Source organism: Artemia franciscana, chromosome 4 (assembly GCF_032884065.1).
Source record: "Artemia franciscana chromosome 4, ASM3288406v1, whole genome shotgun sequence".
Taxonomy (NCBI): Eukaryota; Metazoa; Arthropoda; class Branchiopoda; order Anostraca; family Artemiidae; genus Artemia; species Artemia franciscana.
The window spans coordinates 25,925,272-25,944,818 of NC_088866.1; the positions used below are offsets into that span (position 1 = coordinate 25,925,272).

At 36.1% G+C, this 19,547-nt stretch overlaps 1 protein-coding gene across 3 annotated transcripts in view; it reads left to right on the forward strand.

Annotated features, from left to right (window-relative positions):
* Positions 1-19,547, forward strand: part of LOC136026210 (uncharacterized) — a 62,843-nt gene that overhangs the window by 23,859 nt on the left and 19,437 nt on the right. For 2 of the 3 annotated variants that reach the window (XM_065702546.1, XM_065702544.1), the window contains exons 2-7: positions 9,165-9,412; positions 10,727-10,876; positions 12,969-13,174; positions 14,031-14,225; positions 16,666-16,795; positions 18,698-19,129. In XM_065702546.1, the coding sequence (XP_065558618.1) occupies positions 9,172-9,412; positions 10,727-10,876; positions 12,969-13,174; positions 14,031-14,225; positions 16,666-16,795; positions 18,698-19,129 (1,354 nt within the window). In that variant the 5' untranslated portion in view covers positions 9,165-9,171. Of the gene's footprint in view, positions 1-9,164; positions 9,474-10,726; positions 10,877-12,968; positions 13,175-14,030; positions 14,226-16,665; positions 16,796-18,697; positions 19,130-19,547 lie in introns of those variants that run through there. The other variant, XM_065702545.1, reaches the window with a different exon arrangement.

A 19,547-nucleotide genomic window follows, 5' to 3' on the forward strand; every position in this document is an offset into this window, starting at 1 on the left:
TTCAAAGATACCACGATAGGAAGACTCTACACCGTTCACCCCAATCAACATGAATGCTTCTTTCTACGCCTGCTTTTGGTGAATGTACCCGGTCCAACTTCCTTTGAGTATTTGAGAACTGCAAACGGTACTATGCATGACACTTACCGTAGTGCATGCCAAGTTCCGAATTTATTGGAGAATGACCAACACTGGGATAACTGCATCAATGACGCTTGCGAAACGTCAACTCCAAGTCAAATTCGTGCATTGTTTGGAATCATACTAACAACTTGCTCTCCTTCAGCTCCTACAGAGTTATGGGAAAAATATAAATCGAAAATGTCCGAAGATATACTCCATCGAAAACGGTTAGAGACGTAAGATATGACTTTTGATTTTACATCATATATTTATAACTACACCTTAGTTATTATAGAAGATTTGTGCGTATGTATGGCAAACAAACCTCTTCAGGATTCCTCTTCAGGATCACCCCAATCAACATGAATGCTTCTTTCTACGCCTGCTTTTGGTGAATGTACCCGGTCCAACGTCCTTTCAGTATTTGAGAACTGTAAACGGTACTATACATGACACTTACCGTAGTGCATGCCAAGCTCCGAATTTATTGGAGAATGACCAACACTGGGATAACTGCATCAATGACGCTTGCGAAACGTCAACTCCAAGTCGAATTCGTGCATTGTTTGGAACCATACTAACAACTTGCTCTCCTTCAGCTCCTACAGAGTTATGGGAAAAATATAAATCGAAAATGTCCGAAGATATACTCCATCGAAAACGGTTAGAGACGTCAGATATGACTTTTGATTTTACATCATATATTTATAACTACACTTTAGTTATTATAGAAGATTTGTGCGTATGTATGGCAAACAAACCTCTTCAGAATTTGGGAATGCCTTCACCTAATCGTACCGCTGCTGTTTCGCCATGTGTAGAATTGGATCGTGAACAAAGTTACAGTACGAGTGATATATTGTCGTATGTACAAAATAGCATTTCCAAGTTAACGTCAGAACAAAAAGACATTTATGATACGATAATGTATTGTGTCGATAACAACGTTGGAGAAATTTTCTTTTTGGATGCGCCAGGAGGTACTGGTAAAACGTTTGTGATAAAACTGATTCTGGCATCAATTTTATCAAAAAATGATATAGCGTTGGCAATTTCGTCGTCCGGAATAGCCGCAACGTTGCTGCCTGGTGGAAGAACTGCTCATTCTGCTTTGAAATTGCCTCTGAATTTGCATTCTATAGAAACTCCCACGTGCAATATTTCCAAATCATCTGGGATGGGTAAAGTATTGCAGCAATGCAAACTTATTATTTGGGACGAGTGCACAATGGCACACAAAAAATCGCTCGAGGCTCTGGGTCAATGCTTTGGCAGCACATTAATATTGCTTGCGGGAGATTTCAGGCAAACATTACCTACAATACCTAGATCAACCCCTGCAGACGAAATGAATGCTTGCCTGAAAAATTCTAATTTATGGGCACACGTAAAGACATTAAAATTAACTACAAATATGCGTGTCCGATTGCAAAACGATGACTCTGGTCAAACATTTTCCGATCAATTGCTGGCAATTGGGAACGGAAAGCTCCCAGTAAACTCAATTTCAGGACGTATACAACTACCTGCTGAATTCTGTAATTTAGTGACGTCCAAAAATTAATTGATTGAAAAAGTATTTCCAAATATTCTAAACAATTATAAAAATAATAAATGGCTAAGTGAAAGAGCGATTCTTGGACCCAAAAATATAGACGTCCACGAAATCAACAATATTATTTTGACCAAGATTCGAGACCAGGCAGTCCTTTACAAGTCAGTCGACACAGTTTTGGAACCAAATGAGGCGGTTAATTATCCATCTGAATTTTTAAATTCCGTGTATCTTTCAGGGTTTCCACCACACGTGCTACAACTAAAAATAGGCGTACCAATAATATTGTTACGTAACATAAATCCACCAAAGCTTTGCAATGGCAAGCGACTTGCCGTAAAAAAAAAAAAATGGAAAACGTAATAGAGGTCACAATCTTGACAGGGCCTTTTGAGGTTGAGGCTGTTCTTATTCCTCGCATTCCCATGATTCCAACGGATCTGCCTTTTCAATTTAAAAGATTGCAATTACCAATTCCATTAGCATTTGCAATCACCATCAACAAAGCTCAAGGTCAATCATTAGAAAAATGTGGTATAGATCTTAATACTGATTGTTTTTCCCATGGACAATTGTACGTTGCATGTTCGAGGGTCGGTAAACCTCACAATCTATTTATATGCAGCGACAGTTGGACAGCGAAGAATGTTGTATATTCGCAAGTTTCACGCAGTTAATTTGTATTGTATCTATCTATCTATCTATCTATATAAAAACGAATTGTGTGTATGCATGTTTGTTAGTAAAAAGAGCGTTTGCATATGACATCATTATAAGTACATAAGGCTTTGTGTATGCACAGACAATGGGAAAGCCAAGAATGTTGTATATTCGCAAGTTTTACGTAGTTCAAAACACATATATAAATCTATCTATATTCATAGGTGGTACACAGGGATACAACTACAATGGTGCGTAACGACTTACGCGCGCGGGGGGCTTTGGGGCGCGAAGCACCCCCACCAACTAGGTGTTGGGGTGACCACCCCAACAGCTAGATATATATATATATATATATATATATATATATATATATATATATATATATATATATATATATATATATATATATATATATATATATATATATATATATATATATATATATATATATATATATATATATATATATATATATATATATATATATATATATATACGTATATATATATAGACTATACCTTGACTATATATATATAACTACAAAAAACACTATAGCACTGTATAGCTAGTGCTAACTTATGTTTTTATGTTGTGTTTTATAGGTCCAACTAACTTGTCTAATATTGCATATGGAGATGACCTGTTGCTTATTAGCCATTCAAAGTGTAGCCTAGTCAAGTTGACCCAGTTCGTTTATAAGCTGTATGAGAAAATTGGCATTATGCTTAACAATGAAAAGTGTGAATATTTAGTTTTAATGCCAAAGGAGTGATCTTATTTGTGGTTCTTTTTTAGTTAGGCTAGTTCCTGTGTTGTGTTGGCTTAGGAGTAACATTTGCTCCTCTGTATCCAGCTATTGTTGTACTGTGCTTTTAGACATTAAGAATAAGCTTATAGCAGGCTATGCTAAAATTGTCCCAAGTTGTGGCCAACATTATTATAAGGCCTTGGCTAGACTTTGCTCACCATACTGTGATCATTCTTTTCTGTTTTGGGCACCCTTTTTTTTGATGCTAGTGATATGCAGGACATTAGAGCATTGTATGTCCATTACTGTAAATACTTTTTATATTTACCTTGTTCTGGTAGGAACTGAAAGATTATTTTAATGCTTAGTGTTACTGACATATTGACATCTTATAATAAGTTGGATGCCAAGCTAAAAGAAGAAGCGTGTTTACAGTTAGGTCCTTTTTATCCTCTTGTGGAATTATTTCGATTTGCATTGATATTTTGCATTTGATACAGTCATAGAAAAATCCCCAAAAAAGGACTAAAACTCTCAGTTTCTGACCTAATAAGGAATCTCTGCAGTTTCTGTGACAATGAAGTGGAGGTGGGGATGATTAAGGGGCAGTCCTCTTCCAATATGGAGTAAATTCTACTCAGAAATATTGCCAGAAATCAAGTGGGAATAAAATATAAATTCCATATTTTTGATGTGTCTTTAAAAGTTTTTTTTTGTATCCCCCTCCCCCCAAACAAAAGTCTTGGATACAATCCTGGGTATTATGTATCAATTTCTACTTGCAGCATCTTCTTGTCTCTCCATTCACTAATTCTGAATTTATCAGAAGGCTTAATGAGAGCTTGGATGTTTTGGTATTAAAATGCACTCTTTGAGGCATCTGTCCCTCCCTGACTACAAAACAGTCATAGGGCTCCATTTTAGAGGTTTAAAGTCCTTCTATGCAAATGTTTGGCATTTAAAAACAGCAGGGAACTTTTCTAACACAGTGAAATTTGTTTAGACCTTAAAACTATTGTGGCTAGTTAAGGGGGGAGGGAGATTCCTCAAAGGGTACATTTTAATGCCAAAACACGCCACCTCTTGTTAAGCCTTTAGATAAATACAGAATTAGTTAGGTAGTTGGAAGTTAAAGTTGTTAAGTTCATCTGGCAGTTGACCTGCCTGTTTGATGTCATCCGTTTTCCTAATGGGTTTGTAGTTGGCTGATCTTTAAATTATGTTGACCACTCAGCAAATGCGTTGAATTTATTGTTGTGTTTCTCCCAGGACTTGTCAACTCTGTTTTTGAAGCTATTGATGTTTGGTGCTTGGATGGCATGTTTGGACAGGTTGTTCCATGTGTCAACTGCTTGCACTGAGAAAAAGTTTGCACGGGCACGTTTTCTGGCTTCTGGCTTACACACCTTTTCTGAGTGGTCTCTGGTTTGGTTTATGGCTGTTTTCATGAAGAAATTTTCGAAGGGGAGATTTTTTTATTTTGTCTTTCACCTTGAACATCTGGATGGCTTCTCCTTGCTCACTTCTGTATGAAAAACTTGGCAGCTCGAGAGTTTTTAGGTGGTCTTTGTATGGCTTCCCTTTTAGGCCTGGCATCATTCTGGTTGCTCTATGTTGAACCTTTTCCATGGCTGTGCAGTCCCTGGTGTAGTATGGCCACCAGGCTATGTTTCTGTACTTGATGATCAGCCAGACTAGAGTTTTGTACAGCTGGGTGAGCGTCTTCCTGCTGAAGTACTTGAAGGATCAGTAGATCAAGGACAGTACCTCATTAGCTTTGTTGGCTGCTGTGTTTGTTTGGAGGTGAAATTTGAGCTTGTCCTCAATGATGATGCCAAGTACTTTTTCCTTATCTTCGACTTGCATAGTATGTGTTTTGCCCAACTTGTCTCGAATCATTTGATGAGGGGGACAGGTGCTCCCTCACTAAGTCAAATTAATCAAACACTTTGAAAACCATAGGTTCTATCATTATATTATTTCTATGACTATCTACCTTGGTTTTATTACTACTACTACTACTACTACTAATAACTCACTGCAGCACCAAGCCGCCTGAGGCCAACACAGCTACGCACGCTCCTCCTCCAACCTAATCTATTTAAATCCTCCCTCTTTACACCCTCCCAGGAAGTTCCCATTTCCTTTAAATCTTTATTTATGACATCCTCCCAACCCAGACAAGGACGACCTGCTTTCCGTGTAGCCCCAGACGGTTGGCCAAAAAGGACAATCTTCGGTAATCTGTCATCCTTCATCCGTAGAACGTGGCCTAGCCATCTCAATCTTTCTTTCATTATAGCCCCAGAAAGCGGGATTGAACCACACTTTTCGTACAACCTACTGTTTGAAATACGGTCAGTCAGCCGGGTACCCAGAATAATCCGTAGGCAATTTCTCTGGAAAACATCTAGTAAATTTTCATCTGCTTTTCGGAGTGCCCATGCTTCAGAGCCATATTTGACCACTGTCATCACTGTAGCTTCCAATGTTCTAATCTTGGTTTGTAGGCTTATCTTTCTATTCGTCCAAATTTTTTTTTAACTGTGAAAAAACACCCTGAGCTTTAGCTATTCTACTTTTAACATCTTCCCCGCTTCCACCATCTTTACTAATAATACTACCAAGGTAACTGATGCTCCCAACCTGATCAATCTTTTCGTTACCTAATGTCACCTGTTCATCTTCACTTATTCCTAGCCTTAGTGACTTAGTCTTCTTAACATTAATTTTCAAGCCTATTTTAGCACCCTGAACTCGTAAAACCTCTAAAAATTCATTCATTTTGCTCACACTTTCATCTAATATGCTTAAATCATCAGCATAATCCAAGTCCAGGAGCGTTCTTCCTCCCCATTTGATTCCATGGTCTCCAATTGCCTTTCCTGTGCTCCTTAAGACGAAGTCCATCAAAATGATCCATATAAAGGGGGATAGAACACATCCCTGCTTAACTCCTGATTTAATATAAAACCAGTTGCTAACCTCATTTCCTACCTTAACCGCAGCAGTATTATTCTCGTACATAGCGCAAATCACTTTAATGTATTTTTCTGGTATACCATATAACGATAAGACCTTTGTTAATGCTGTTCTATCAACAGAATCGAAAGCTTGCTCATAATCCATAAAACTAAGGACCAAAGGTGTTTGACAACGAAGGGACTTCTCAATTATTAACCTAAGAGTGAAAACATGGTCGACACATCCTCTACCTTTTCTAAAATCGCATTGTTCTTCCCTTAAAACTTTGTCTACAGCATGTCTCAGTCTAAAAAGTATCATATTACTCAGTAATTTGCTACCTACAGAGACCAGACTAATGCCTTGATAATTACGCACTCATTCCTGTCACCTTTTTTATACAGTGGTTTAATTAAGGTTTTCCTAAAATCATTGGGTACTTCCCCTTTTTCAAAAATCATGTTCATAATCTTCAGTAGCTTATTCCTAACCTCAGAGCCACCATATTTAAGGAACTCATTAATCATACTATCAGCACCTAGGGCCTTATTATTTTTTAATCCTTCTAGTACTGTCGCTAATTCTTCCTCACTAAACAAATCTTCCTTCACATCCAGGGTATCACAAACATTTTCATCTATATCTTTTCCTACAACTGTATCTCGGTTTAGCACATTCTCAAAATGTTCCACCCATCTTTCTTTAACTTTTTCCTTATCATTAATTGTGGCCCCATTTCTATCTTTAACTGGGACTAGTCCGGATTGGCTACTCCCTTTCAATTTATTAACACGCCAGTATAATATTTTACTATTATGCCGTCTATCCGCATCTTCCAGATCCTCAGCAATTTTATCCATCGCCTCCATTTCACATATCCTTAGTTCATATTTTAATGCTTTCTCCACTTTCTTTACATTCCTTTTGTTTTCATACGACCTATCACTCAGATAATTCTTATACAAACCCCTTCTTCTCTCTATTAAACCTAAAGCTTTTTCACTAATATTCCTAGTTGCTGTCTTAGCACTCTTCCCTAGGACACCATCAGCAACTTCACAAATTGTTTTTCTGAAATTATTCCATCCATCTTCCACATTGTCAAATTTTAAACCCTCAAGTTTAGTATTCAACTGTTCCTGGAATTTTTTTCTCAAATTTTCATCCTGAAGTCTACCAACATCATAACTTTCCGGGAGGGAGTTGCCCTTCCGAAATTTCAGCTTTAAATTAACCTTAGACACTACTAGATGGTGATCTTTACTTTTAACATTAATAACGGCACTCCTATACACCCTAGTATCTTGTATTGATCCTGCTAGTCTTCTGTTTACAATAACATAATCAATAAGGTTTGCTGTCTTACCATCACGTGAATACCATGTCAACTTATGGGCCATTTTGTGACCAAACACCGTATTGGTTATAACTAGGTTGTTATACCTACAAAATTGCAAAAGCCTATAGCGATTACTGTTTTCTTTTCCTACACCAAATTTACCTAGGCTAGGATACCATCTATCCCTATTTCTACCAACCTGGGCATTAAAATCTCCTAGCAAAAACACCATATACATACCCCTGGGATATGAGTTTCTGAAACTCCTAATAAATCCAGTTCAAACCGTCTGAATTCGTCAGTTAAAATGTCGATGCGATAGTCATTTTTTAACGTCGTAACATTCCAAGTTCCAATTTTCATGTTCTTTAAATCTTTGAAATTATTTTGGCCTCAAGAAAAGCAGTGATCCCGGATACCAGTGCAGGATGGGGACCAACATATCTTCTCAAGTCTACACCGAAGCGCTTAAGCCGGCTTAGAACCGGACAGCAAGAAGTCCCTGGGACCTCCAGTAAGTTGGAGGCTTTGTGCAATCCTGGGCCCATCTTGGTCACAACATGGTTTTCAGCACTTGGCGATGCTCTTCTATCAACAAGAGTTGAAATCCTGCACAGACAGTCCCAAGCCTATTACCTCCGACTCATTATATATTCATGCCTACAAATATTATGCTACTACGGGGAGGCAGCCCATAGTAGATAAATTAGCTAGGAAGAGGTTTTTCAGCCCGAAAACGTCCATCAAAACAAACGAAGCCCAGAAAATTATCCAATAATCAGAATCCCGTACGAGTGCTGTGTTCTTTACTAGGCTATAATTTCCTCGAGGGGCGCCACACCTCAAGTGGGAAAAATTGACCGCAAGTTTCCCAGTCTTGCAGGTACCCCGAAAGGGTCGAGGCAGCTCTTTACAGAGGCCGTTGTCCATAAATCTGGATCTTACGCCCTGCCGCAGTTGTCCTCCTATAGAGGATCCTCCCACGATGGTGTTCTGCTTCACCAGCCCTAGCAATGATCCATGGACAGATAATAGATTAGACATATCTATTAACAAATGAACTAATCTTATTTTTTTTTACAATCCTAAAAAGGGGGAATTAATGCCAGATTCGCTTCTCACTCAATTGGACTACCTGTCTTGGCTTTTTCTACAATTAGCCATGACTTGATGGCCACAACTATTCCATTTTAATTCAAATAAAATGATAAATGCTTTTATCAACTAAGATTCAAAGTCTGGTGCATATCATGTCACTATTTTAATGCTCTTTATTCAACAAAATGGAAAATTATGGCACCATCTGTAAACTCATGGCAGGAGTCAGTAAAACTGCTGCATTTAGCAACCAAGTCTGAACGTTTTGTTAATAACATGTCAGTATTTTCGTGGTCTCTATTTAAGTGAACAAAGAATTTTAGCAACATCAGAAAAATCATGGCGCTTCGCTTCACGATTTTACTGTCATTTCTTTTTACCAAGTGACCAAAACATTACTTTGTTAAAATCTAAATTACAAGAATTTTAAGCCTCTGCAGTTTGGGAGAAGGGGGTATTTGGAGATGAGTGTTTCTTTCTCTTGAGTTTTCAAGATTTTTTTTATCTACTTTCACTTTTTTCGAAAATCAGGTTTACTTAGTAAAATTCATACACAGTAAAAAAAAAAGCTTTATAAGAAAAGTGTAGCTATATTGGTGTTTCACATAATTAATTATTTGAATAGAATACTTGTTTAGTAATTGTGCATTAATAAAAAAGTATATATATTTCAGTCTATGAATGGCAGACTCAGATCAACGTGTGATGTATATGTGTAGCAAATGCTCACAACTATACTCAGATCTTGAAGAGTTCAGATTACATCAATGCTTAACTGGTGATGAAAAAATGTACTTGCCAGAAGGAGAAGGAGTTGATAGAAGTCTGGTTGACCAACAGGACTATGATGAGTCTCAACAGTACCAAACTGATATGGTTGAACTCAGTCAAGGTCGAGAAGTACTAATGGATCAAATGCATGGTGAATTTTTTTCAACCTTGGAAAGGGATTTGGGTTATAATCAGCATGGAGGGTTGATGAAGTAAGAATTTTCAATTAGTGATAGGAAGATAAAGAGAATTACTCACAAATTGCTGCTGGTTTAGGAACACAAATTTTAGGAATTTCTAAACTTACTATTTTGTGTTGTAGATGAAAGGATAGATTTATTCTTTGTAGAAGAATTGGAAGTTAACCAACAGGGGCAGAAGGGAAATTTCTACCCAATATTGTTACTGTAGTAACGAAATTCTAAGTTCAGTATGTTCAGGAAAATGAGAAAAGTATGTTCAAGTAGTGACAAGAAATAAGTAAAAAAGGCAAGACAGCAAACTACATATATAGCCTGTTGCTATATCCATACTTTGTAGAGGGGGAGGGGCAGTGAAACTGCACCCTCTTTAATGTGTTGAGTCTTTATAGTATTGTGTGCATTTAAATCTTGTTTCTCATCTGCTATTAAATAAGACTGTGGGACTTTCTCTGTAGGTGAAGCGAATTATGCTATGTGTAGTTGTTTTATAATAAATGTATCTGTACTATTTGTGTCCAACTACATTTATAATATCCTAATTTGATATTGAATCCTCTTGCTTTTTTTTTCCATATGAAAAAGGTCAGCTGTTCCAAAACGGAATTTAAGAATGGGTGCATCAAGAAAAAAAATCATTTATAATGGAATGCCTGAATGAAATTAAATTTATTTTTGGATTTAGTCACATTGTCACTGATGTATATGCAAAAGATGGCCATTTTAATTTCTAATTTTTACTGTGTTTTTTTTCAGGTGTCTCTATCTTAGTTTTCTATAATCTGGTGCTATTCAATGTTTTAGTTTTTATTCGTTTTACAATTTTTATTTCCTTTTCTTGCAAATTTTCTTTCCTTTTTTCTTTTTTTCTTAAAAATCCAAAATATTGACATTTTTATTCAAATATTTGTTGATTTCCTAAAAGTCTTTCCTTGGTTTGCACCAGTGTGGTTTTATGTTAGCACTTTTACCGGTTTTATGCTTCCTTTTTATTGGGACAAGGCCAAGAAGCAAGGGGGATTGGAAAAGGAAGACAGTATTTTTTTTTCTTGAAACCTAAGAGAATATGGATTCCCAAGGTTATATTTAACCTTAATGTTTTTTAGCTTAAGTTTTGGTCTAAACAAGACCAAAGTCTAAAAACTTTAAAGTCTAATGATGGTCTTGGGCTATATTTTGGCCAAAAAATTTTTGGTCTAAGACAATCCTTAAAATTTATAAGTTGGCTCTTAGTATCACCTAACTGAGTACTCTTTATTTTTTAGAAAAACGTCAAGAGGGCCAATTGCAAGTGGAACACGATGCAGATGCTCATAGAGGAGAATCCCAAAAGTCTATGGATACTCAAGGTGATATTTGGACCCATGAAGTTATCAGTATTCTTTTGGATTCTGTTAAAAAGCATCTCCAAACAGGTATGTACTTATTCCGCATATTATTGTGTTAATAAGTGGATTCTCTCATACAATGGGCTAGCTGGGATGTTTGACAAGGGTCTCATTTTCATTTAAGGGAGCATTTTTAGTAATTAGTAATTGCGTCAACCCTTGAGGTAAAATGCCAAGAAACTGACGTGGTTTTGGGTCATGTTGCTTTCAGATGCCCTTTTGTTGTGATGATTTATTAGTACTAGTTTTAGTCATAGTCAGGGAATGCTTGGGCATTTTTTGGCTTCTCTTAGGCTTCTTTTTAATGTTGAAGATTGATAAAGCTGGCAAATATTTATGACGAGGGAATTGAAAGTGTGGGCGTGAGAAACATAGCCCAACTTACTTAATTTTCTTGAAAGTCATTAAAATTTAATAATTACTTTTTTTAAAGGAAGAGGTTACTGCTTACTACTAATAATACTAATAATTCAATGCAGTACTAAACCGTTTGAGGCCATTGGGTCTGAAAATGAGGGGTCTCATTTTCATTTAAAGGAGAATTTTTAGTGATTAGTAATTGGGTTAACCCTTGAAGTAAAATACCAAGAAACTGACGTGGTTTTGGGTCATGTTGCTTTTTGATGCCTATGTGTTGTGATGAATTTTTAGTATTAGTTTTAGTCATAGCCAGGGTTGGGGGGATGCTCAGGAACTTGATGCTTGGGTTTTTTTTGGCTTCTCTTGGGGTTCTTTCAAATGTGCAAGATTGAAAGTTTTTATATTGAGGGAATGGAAAGTATGGGCGTGAGAAACGTAGCCCAAATTACTTCATTTTTTGAAAAGTTATTTAACATTCATTATTACTTTTTTTTAAAGGAAGAGGTTACTGCTTACTACTAATAGCGATGATTCAATGTAGCAGCAAGCAGCTTGAGGCCATTACAGTTGTGCAGGCTCCCCCTCTACCCCAAATGTATTCAAAGCTCCAATTTCCATTAAATTTGTTATTATAACCTCTTCCCATCTGTTTTCGGGACAACCTCTTTTTTTGGCCTCAGACAAATTGCTAAAAAATCTTGTTTTGTTTTGGCCCCAGACAAATGGCTAAAAAGCACAATCTTTGACAATTTATCATCCATAAAACGCAATCTAGCCATCTGAATCTTTCTTTCATTATAGCTATAAAAAGTGGCTCGGATTCCAGTATGTTAAAACATTTATTTATTTGTGTTAATAGAAATGATAGTCGAGTAAAACTAATATAATATAATACAAAGAGTATAATATAAAATTCGATTTACAATATAATATAATTCAAAGCGTTTATAATATAATATTTGATTTTGCAATAATGTTGCCCTTTCCTCGGAAGAAGTTGAAGTAAGTCATAAATAAGGTAGGGTGATTAAATTAACTAAGAAACTGTTTAATTAGTTTTTAAATTTGGTTTTATTTTATAACGATTTTTAGTTAGAAAAATCCATAAAAATAGCTTTTTAATGCTTCATCATGACCTCTTCTTGAAGGATTTTCTGTATCACCTCCCCCTAAAAAGTGTCTGGTTAATGGGTAGTGCGATTGGATCAATTTCATTAAAATGTGGCTTGAATGACTATACTGTAAGTCTGGTGTAGGTTTGTACACAATAATTTAAACAAACAAATAAAGTAAGTTGTGCAGAAAATAGAGAATATTTTGGGGAAAATTGTTAAGATCTTCAGATTTCAGAGGAAAGGGGTGAATCCAAAGTCCCTCCTTATTTTTATGTGCAAGGCTTACAACATAGGAGCCAAAGTAGAGATAGGATATTTTCTTCAATGAGCTATGTATTGATATTTGCATATAAATAGGTATCTTCGGATTCAAATGGAAATATACAGAAATTATATTTTATTTATATTATTATTATATGATATAGTTAGTGTGGTTTATAGTTAGTATGTAATATAATTATAAAATTATAACAATTATATCGTAGCTCAACAAGTAAAGTGCAATCAAAACTAAATTTACGGGTTGAGATTATCATTACTAGAAGTATCATTACTAAATTTACGGGTTGAGATTATCATTACTATAAGAATTTAAGTATTGTAAATTGTCAGTCATTTTCGTTGATGTAGTCTTGTCCTTGCAGGAAAATGTGGGGACAAATTATGGACAAATGTTAGCATTGATGTTGTATCGGCTGCATCGGTTCCCAGGGATGTAGCAACTGCAGCTGGTGTCAGAGAAAAATGGGTTGAGCTGATGAAGAACTATGTCGAGAATCGTGCAAGGAACCAAACAAACCTTTCACCGTTTTTTAACGAGCTGGAGTACTTCTATGACAACTTTAGACAAGTAAGTTTAAGTTTAAAGTCTGTGTTATCCGAACAGAGACTCTATTAAAGATACATTTGGGGGATATAGGGGTGATTACAGATACTGTAGTCTCAAGACTACAAGACTTTTTCTTTAAACATTTAATCGTTTTTGTTGTTAAAATATTTAGTTAAGGTGCTTACAACCTGTTAAGCAGGACATAGAGAAAGAACGAAAGAAGGACACTAAAAAATACAAAACTGGTATATAAACGTTGTTATTTACAATAACAATAACAACAGTCAAGTTTTCACATGTCGGGAGACAGTCGTTACTTTTCTGAATTTGGTGGAAACATGTTCTCAAATGAGCATTAATGTTCAGCGAGTTTATTTGGCAGTAACAAGAAATTGCTAGGTCTATTGAGGGATAAAAGAAATCATCCTCATTTATCTCAAATGAGAATGAAAATCCTCTCTCAATCTGTAAAAACAGGTTTTAATAATATAACTGTGTGCCAAGTTTTGTTTAGTAAGTTGGAACGTCTCGTGTTTTGAGTCTCCGAAATTTCATTTTCTACTTTAATGTCAGAACTATATTTGAAAGTGGCTTGTCTTTCAATAAATTGTAAGTTTTTATTCATTTTCAGTAGAGATAGAGGATCGATTTTTCCGAAAAGTTCGCGTTTAATCAAAAATATTTATGGGCAATTCGACGGGCAGCTCATCCCTCAGGCTTAAATGAAAGTCTGTTTGATGTTATTTTACGCAGAACTAAATTCTTATTTCACCTTTAAATAATAATTAAATCTAATCTAAACGAGCAAATAATGTTGGCTCTAGTTTTGCCTCGCCAACTTTTCATCGGGAGGTTTTGAAATTGTGAGTATTTTTAGGTTTATGTTGACATCAAAAGAGGGGAAAGTGGACCTAGTGCATTTTGGACTGAAGCTAAAGCATTGGATTTGGTTCGAATAATGTCCCGTGAAAAATCCAAATTTGACAACGATGCACAAGGCAAGCAGTCTCTTTATACCAAAGTGGCTACCATATTAAGCAAGCAGCATGGATCTCCTGTAACACCTGGTCAGGTAAGATACACTATTTTTATCTCCATTAATCCATTGAATCAACTGAAGGAATAGTAAAGATTCATTCCTAAATAATTTGAGTTTCTTAAACGCACACGAATTGGTGGCTCGAACCGAATATTCGACGATTTGTGTGCAAAAATTTACGGAAATATTTGGACCGGATTAAGAAGACGCTTTCTGTTCTTACATCTCAATTTTAGTTTGTAAACAATAAGAATTTCGCTTTTAAGGTTATTCGATCCGAATTTCTTTTATACTCCTTTGGTAGATTCTTAATGCTGCTGGGCTTAGTATAAATTAAATAAAAAAAGTAAGTTTTTTTAACGGAAAGTAAGGAGCGGCAATAAAACTTAAAACGAACAGAAATTACTTCGTATATGAAAGGGGCTGCTTCCTCATCAACGCCCCGCTCTTTACGCTAAAGTTTGACTCTTTCTCTTAACTCTACTTTTTAAAAAAGTAAAAAAAAAAACAGTAAAAGAGCTTTGAAAATGACTTAAGTGTTCAGGCGTTTCATTTGGGAGCATTCCATCAACAATAGAGAAAGACCATATCAAATCAAATTAAATTCACTTTATTTTGCCTTAATATTCTTGTCAATTGCAAAAATAATAGTGGAGGTCAAAAACAATTTAAAACACCTACGAAATTAAATTATTCACACATGGTTTATTAACAATTATTTTCCAAGTCACCATTATAATTATTTACGAAGTACGGACCAAACGACTTCAAGTACCGTTCGGATGAGTGGATTGGCGGTTGTTCCAGCTTTGCATCGTTTTTGTTCTCTGTCTGAGCCGTGAGTGGAATGTTGAGTTTGGTGTGTCTCGAAACCCAGAAGAAGATCACCGTGTGTTTCTGAGTCAACGATTTTTCGGCTGAAATCCACTACGACTTATGCCTTCTCTCTTTAAGGGACTCCAACTTTAGAACTTTGAGGCTTGTCTCTTAGTCAACATAACCACTTCCCAATATTATTTTGAAGGTCCTTTTCTGCAATCTTTCTATTTTGTCGCTTTGGTCAATGGTCAGTGCGCTGTGCCACACTGGGCAAGCATATTCTGTGAGCGGTCTAATGTAAGACTTGTAGCATACAACCATGATCTGAGTTGTCATGCCAAAACGGCGAAGGTAGGCGAAAGATGTTAAGAGGTAGGCGGTTTTTAGAGACAATTGACGATACGTGGGTATTCCATTTGAGGTCGGAGTCCAGGTGGATACCTTGAATCTTCACCGATTTTACAGCTTTCGGTCCATTGCATGGCGGGTCTGGAACCGGCCGTTTAAGGAAGTTAACCCTGAACAAGACAGTTTTCTCCTGGCTGAGTGTGATGTTTACTTGGTTTGCTTCTTCTTCGATCTGTTGCATTACTGTAAGGACTGGATCTGGCTGTATGGTATATGAGAGTAGAGAGGTCATCTGCGTCATCTGGCTGTATGGGAGGAGAGTGGAGAGGTCATCTGCGAATTTATAGCGTTCAGTGATTTCGCGCAGAAGCTTGTTGATTACTATGAGGAAAGCTAAAGGGCCTAGCTTCGACCCTTATGCTGAACCGCATGTCAGCTCCCTGAGATCAGATACTAAGCTATTTGGAAGTTGAACATTCCGTTTTCGGTTCGTCAAAAACTGCCAACCATTCGCAAGACGATTTGCCTTGCATTAAGAGATGTTGCCTCGCTGATAACAACAAATATCACTCACAATATCCCTCGAATTAAAAGTAACTTGTGAATTGTTCAGTCAACGAAACACTTGGCATAAAATAAAACGTGACTTAAACACAGGCTGCCACACAGCGAAGGAAGGTGAACCCCCCCCCCCTCCCACACACACAGACACTCAACCTAAAAATGTCAGGGAGCTATTCCCCTCAATCCAGTGAAAACGCGCAAGACTGCATAAAAACCAGGATATCTCTACAGGACTGAGCTTCTATTTGTATCAGACTTTCTACCTAAAAATCATCTGATTCTAAACTCCCTACCATCCAATGCTTTAAATTCTTTTTATCTATAGCTCAACTCAGTCAAAATTGAGTTTAAATCTTCTCTGCTGTGAACCTGTATCATTGACAAGCCTTGTCAAGTTGGCAAGCCTTTTACCAAATTTTAACCCCGTATTAAAAAAAAAACAACTAAGTTTCTTAAATACGCTTGGATTATCTTCTCAGCAAACTTTGATATTTTTTTTTTCAAATTTATAATTTCGTTAGTTTTGGATAAGTTAGAAAATTTAAGGTTTTTCCTTAGTCAACCAGTTTACTTCTGTAGGTTCTGCTCAAGCTTCTTATTTAATTTTTTTACTAGAAAATTTTATTTCTTTCCATTTTCTTTGTTTATTTTATTTTCGAACTGGGTTACCATAGACAATATTGAGACTTAAGGCTTTCTTTTCCAAGATGTTGTTATAATTCAGATGTCGTTTATATTTTAGGTAAAGGAGAAGTACAACCGGCTGCTCCAAACATATCAAAAGATCACTGGTGCGACAAAATTATGTGAAGATGCCGGTTTCTATGATAACTTGCTCTCATTCGTAATTGAAGAAGGGGGACTGGAAGATGGTAAGTGCAATCATTATCTATTTCTTCAAATACAATTAATTTAAGCCGTGTGCTTGTCACGATTCACAATAAAACTTGGGGGAAAAATATTTTGAGTCAAAAGAAGAAGGAGGTATTGACACAACCTATCGTAGCTGGTTGATGAGTATTACCATAAAGGGAAAAATCGTTCAAATTTTCATTCTAATTTTTTCACATTTGGGATCCGGTCATTGGAAAGGTCACCTAAAGTCTATAATTACTCGTAAAAAAAAAATTGTTGCCAAAAAAAGTGGAATATGCTTTTCGAATGTTACCATATTTAAAATATTTTCAGAAAAATGCTAAATATTGTCACCTTCTGAAAGCATATCACGCTTTTTTGGCTGCAGTTTTTTTCTAACCTAATTTTAATCTTTAGGTAACTTTTTACCTCATTGATTGTATTGTTAATACGTATTGACAATCAACTTGTTAGAGTACCGAAATACAATTACACCTTTGATAATCTTATAAAGATTAAACGTTTAATTAAACTACACATTTAAACCTTCAATTAAACCATAAGAATTTACAATTAAATCTAAAAAGAAAATTCAAAGAAGCGATGCTCACACCTACTTGTTCAGTTTGGAATCTTTGAAGATGGTTTTTCTCCGTCACAACCATGCTTCATATCTTTTTTTGGGCCAGCTCACATTAAGCCAATGGTCTTGGGAACTCTGCCTCGATTAGAAACTTCTAGGTCTATTAAGAGATAACAGAATTCGTCCTCTTTTATCTCAAATGAGAATGAAATTCCTCTTTTTCAATCTGTAACAACAGGTTTTAATAGTATAGCTGTGTGCGATATTAATTGAAGGACCTAACGATCTTGGGGGGGCCTTTGTTCTTTTACTTTTGCCGCTATTTTATAAATTATTTGATAACCTAAAAGAGCTCTCAAAGACGGTTGAACAATTCCGTCATATACTTGGAAAAAGCCCATAGACCTTGCATATTTGGAAATGTAAATTTTATGTAGAACTTAATAATTTGGATTTTTACGAAAGCTATTGAAGGATTATCTACACAAATTTTACTGCACAACACCTTGGACCGGTCTTGGCAGTCTCAAAGTAACGACATAATTTACTATGTAAATGTATAAATCCTACATTTATATATATTTTGCCTTCTAGGGACCGTTTGAGTACACCTGCTCCCACTCAGAAACGATGCAAAAAAAAAGTGTCTGGATGTCAGGCAGGGCACTGTTTGAGTACCATAAGTCTTGTTCATAAGAGTCCCTAGCTAGACATCAATTTCTAGCCAGTATCACTTTGGACCAAGCTCGTAGAAGAATTTTTTTTTTTTTGCAGTAGGCTACTTTTGCTAAACGAACTTGCAGATAAAGATCGTGCATTGACTACACAATTTGAAACCACTTGTTCATAAGTTTTTTCTTTCTTCCTTTTTTGAATTATCAGACTTTTCACACTAAGCTTGTATGGAGCCTTAAAACCTAACAATAGTTGAATCTTTCCCATGGAGCTCTAGTTGCTCCATTGACAATGGAATTTTGCTAACGCCGAGTTTTTGCTAGCGCGAATTCAGGCCAATCAGAACTTTCTCTATCATTTTTCAGCCAATCAAAAAGTCCTATTGAAAATTTGATTAGCTCAAATTAGTGCTATCCAAATCTCGGTGTGAATGCTCCTTTATTTTTTTGTTACTTATTAATTAATTTAAATATTGAAATTAGTTTTTATTATTAATAATTTGTGCATGGTAGGATTGTAATTGCGTGGCTTATCTGGGTTTTGAGTTTGAAAACGATCAAAATATATTTCTCAATGGATCAGTAGAAACGTTATGGATCAGTTGACTTTACGACCCCCTGATTTTCCCATGAATATTTGAACCATTCTTATTTTCTTGCAGCTAATGATAAAAAGGTTTGGCCAAGGCAGCATATTGAGATGCTGGTTGCCCTCTATCAAGAGCAGGAGGAAGCATTTGAACCAATAAATTCCGCCTTCTGGAAAAGAGTCTCTGCTTCTTTCTTAGAAGATGGCATACGTTACTCTTCAGCACAATGCCAAACAAAAATGAAAAACATGAAAAGGCAGTACAGGCTTCAAAAAGACAAGGCAGAAAGGATTGGACCAGGAAAAGTAGCCTGGGAGTATTTTGAACTCATGAAACGGTTGATGGACTCAAAGCAAAAGGGCACTGATGCAATACCTGCTTCTAGTAGGGGGGAATTGAGAATCCCTGCTAACTCAGCATCGCAATCGCAATCAAGCCTAGTGCTAGAAGGAGATATAGGCGTTAAAGATCCAGAGCCTAAGAGGGCCAAAAAACTGCAAAATGGTAAGTGCAACAGTTATCTATTTCTTCAAATATAGTTAATGTAAGCCGTGTGCTTGTCACAATTTACAATAAAACCTGGAAAAAAAATTGAATCAAAAGGAGAGAGAAATGTTGACACAACTTATCGAGCTGTTTGAAGAGTATTACCATAAAGGAAAAAATCGTTCAAATTTTCATTCTAATCCTTTCACATTTGCGATTCGGTCATTGGAAAGGTCACCTAAAGACTATAATTACACGTTAGAAAAAAATTGTTGCCGAAAAGCGGTATATGCTTTTCGAATGTTATAATGTTTAAAATATTTACAGAAATATGTTAAATATTGGCACCCTCTGAAAGCATATCATGCTTTTTTGGCTGCAGTTTTTTTTCTAACCCAATTCTAATCTTTAGGTGACTTTTCACCTCATTGATGGC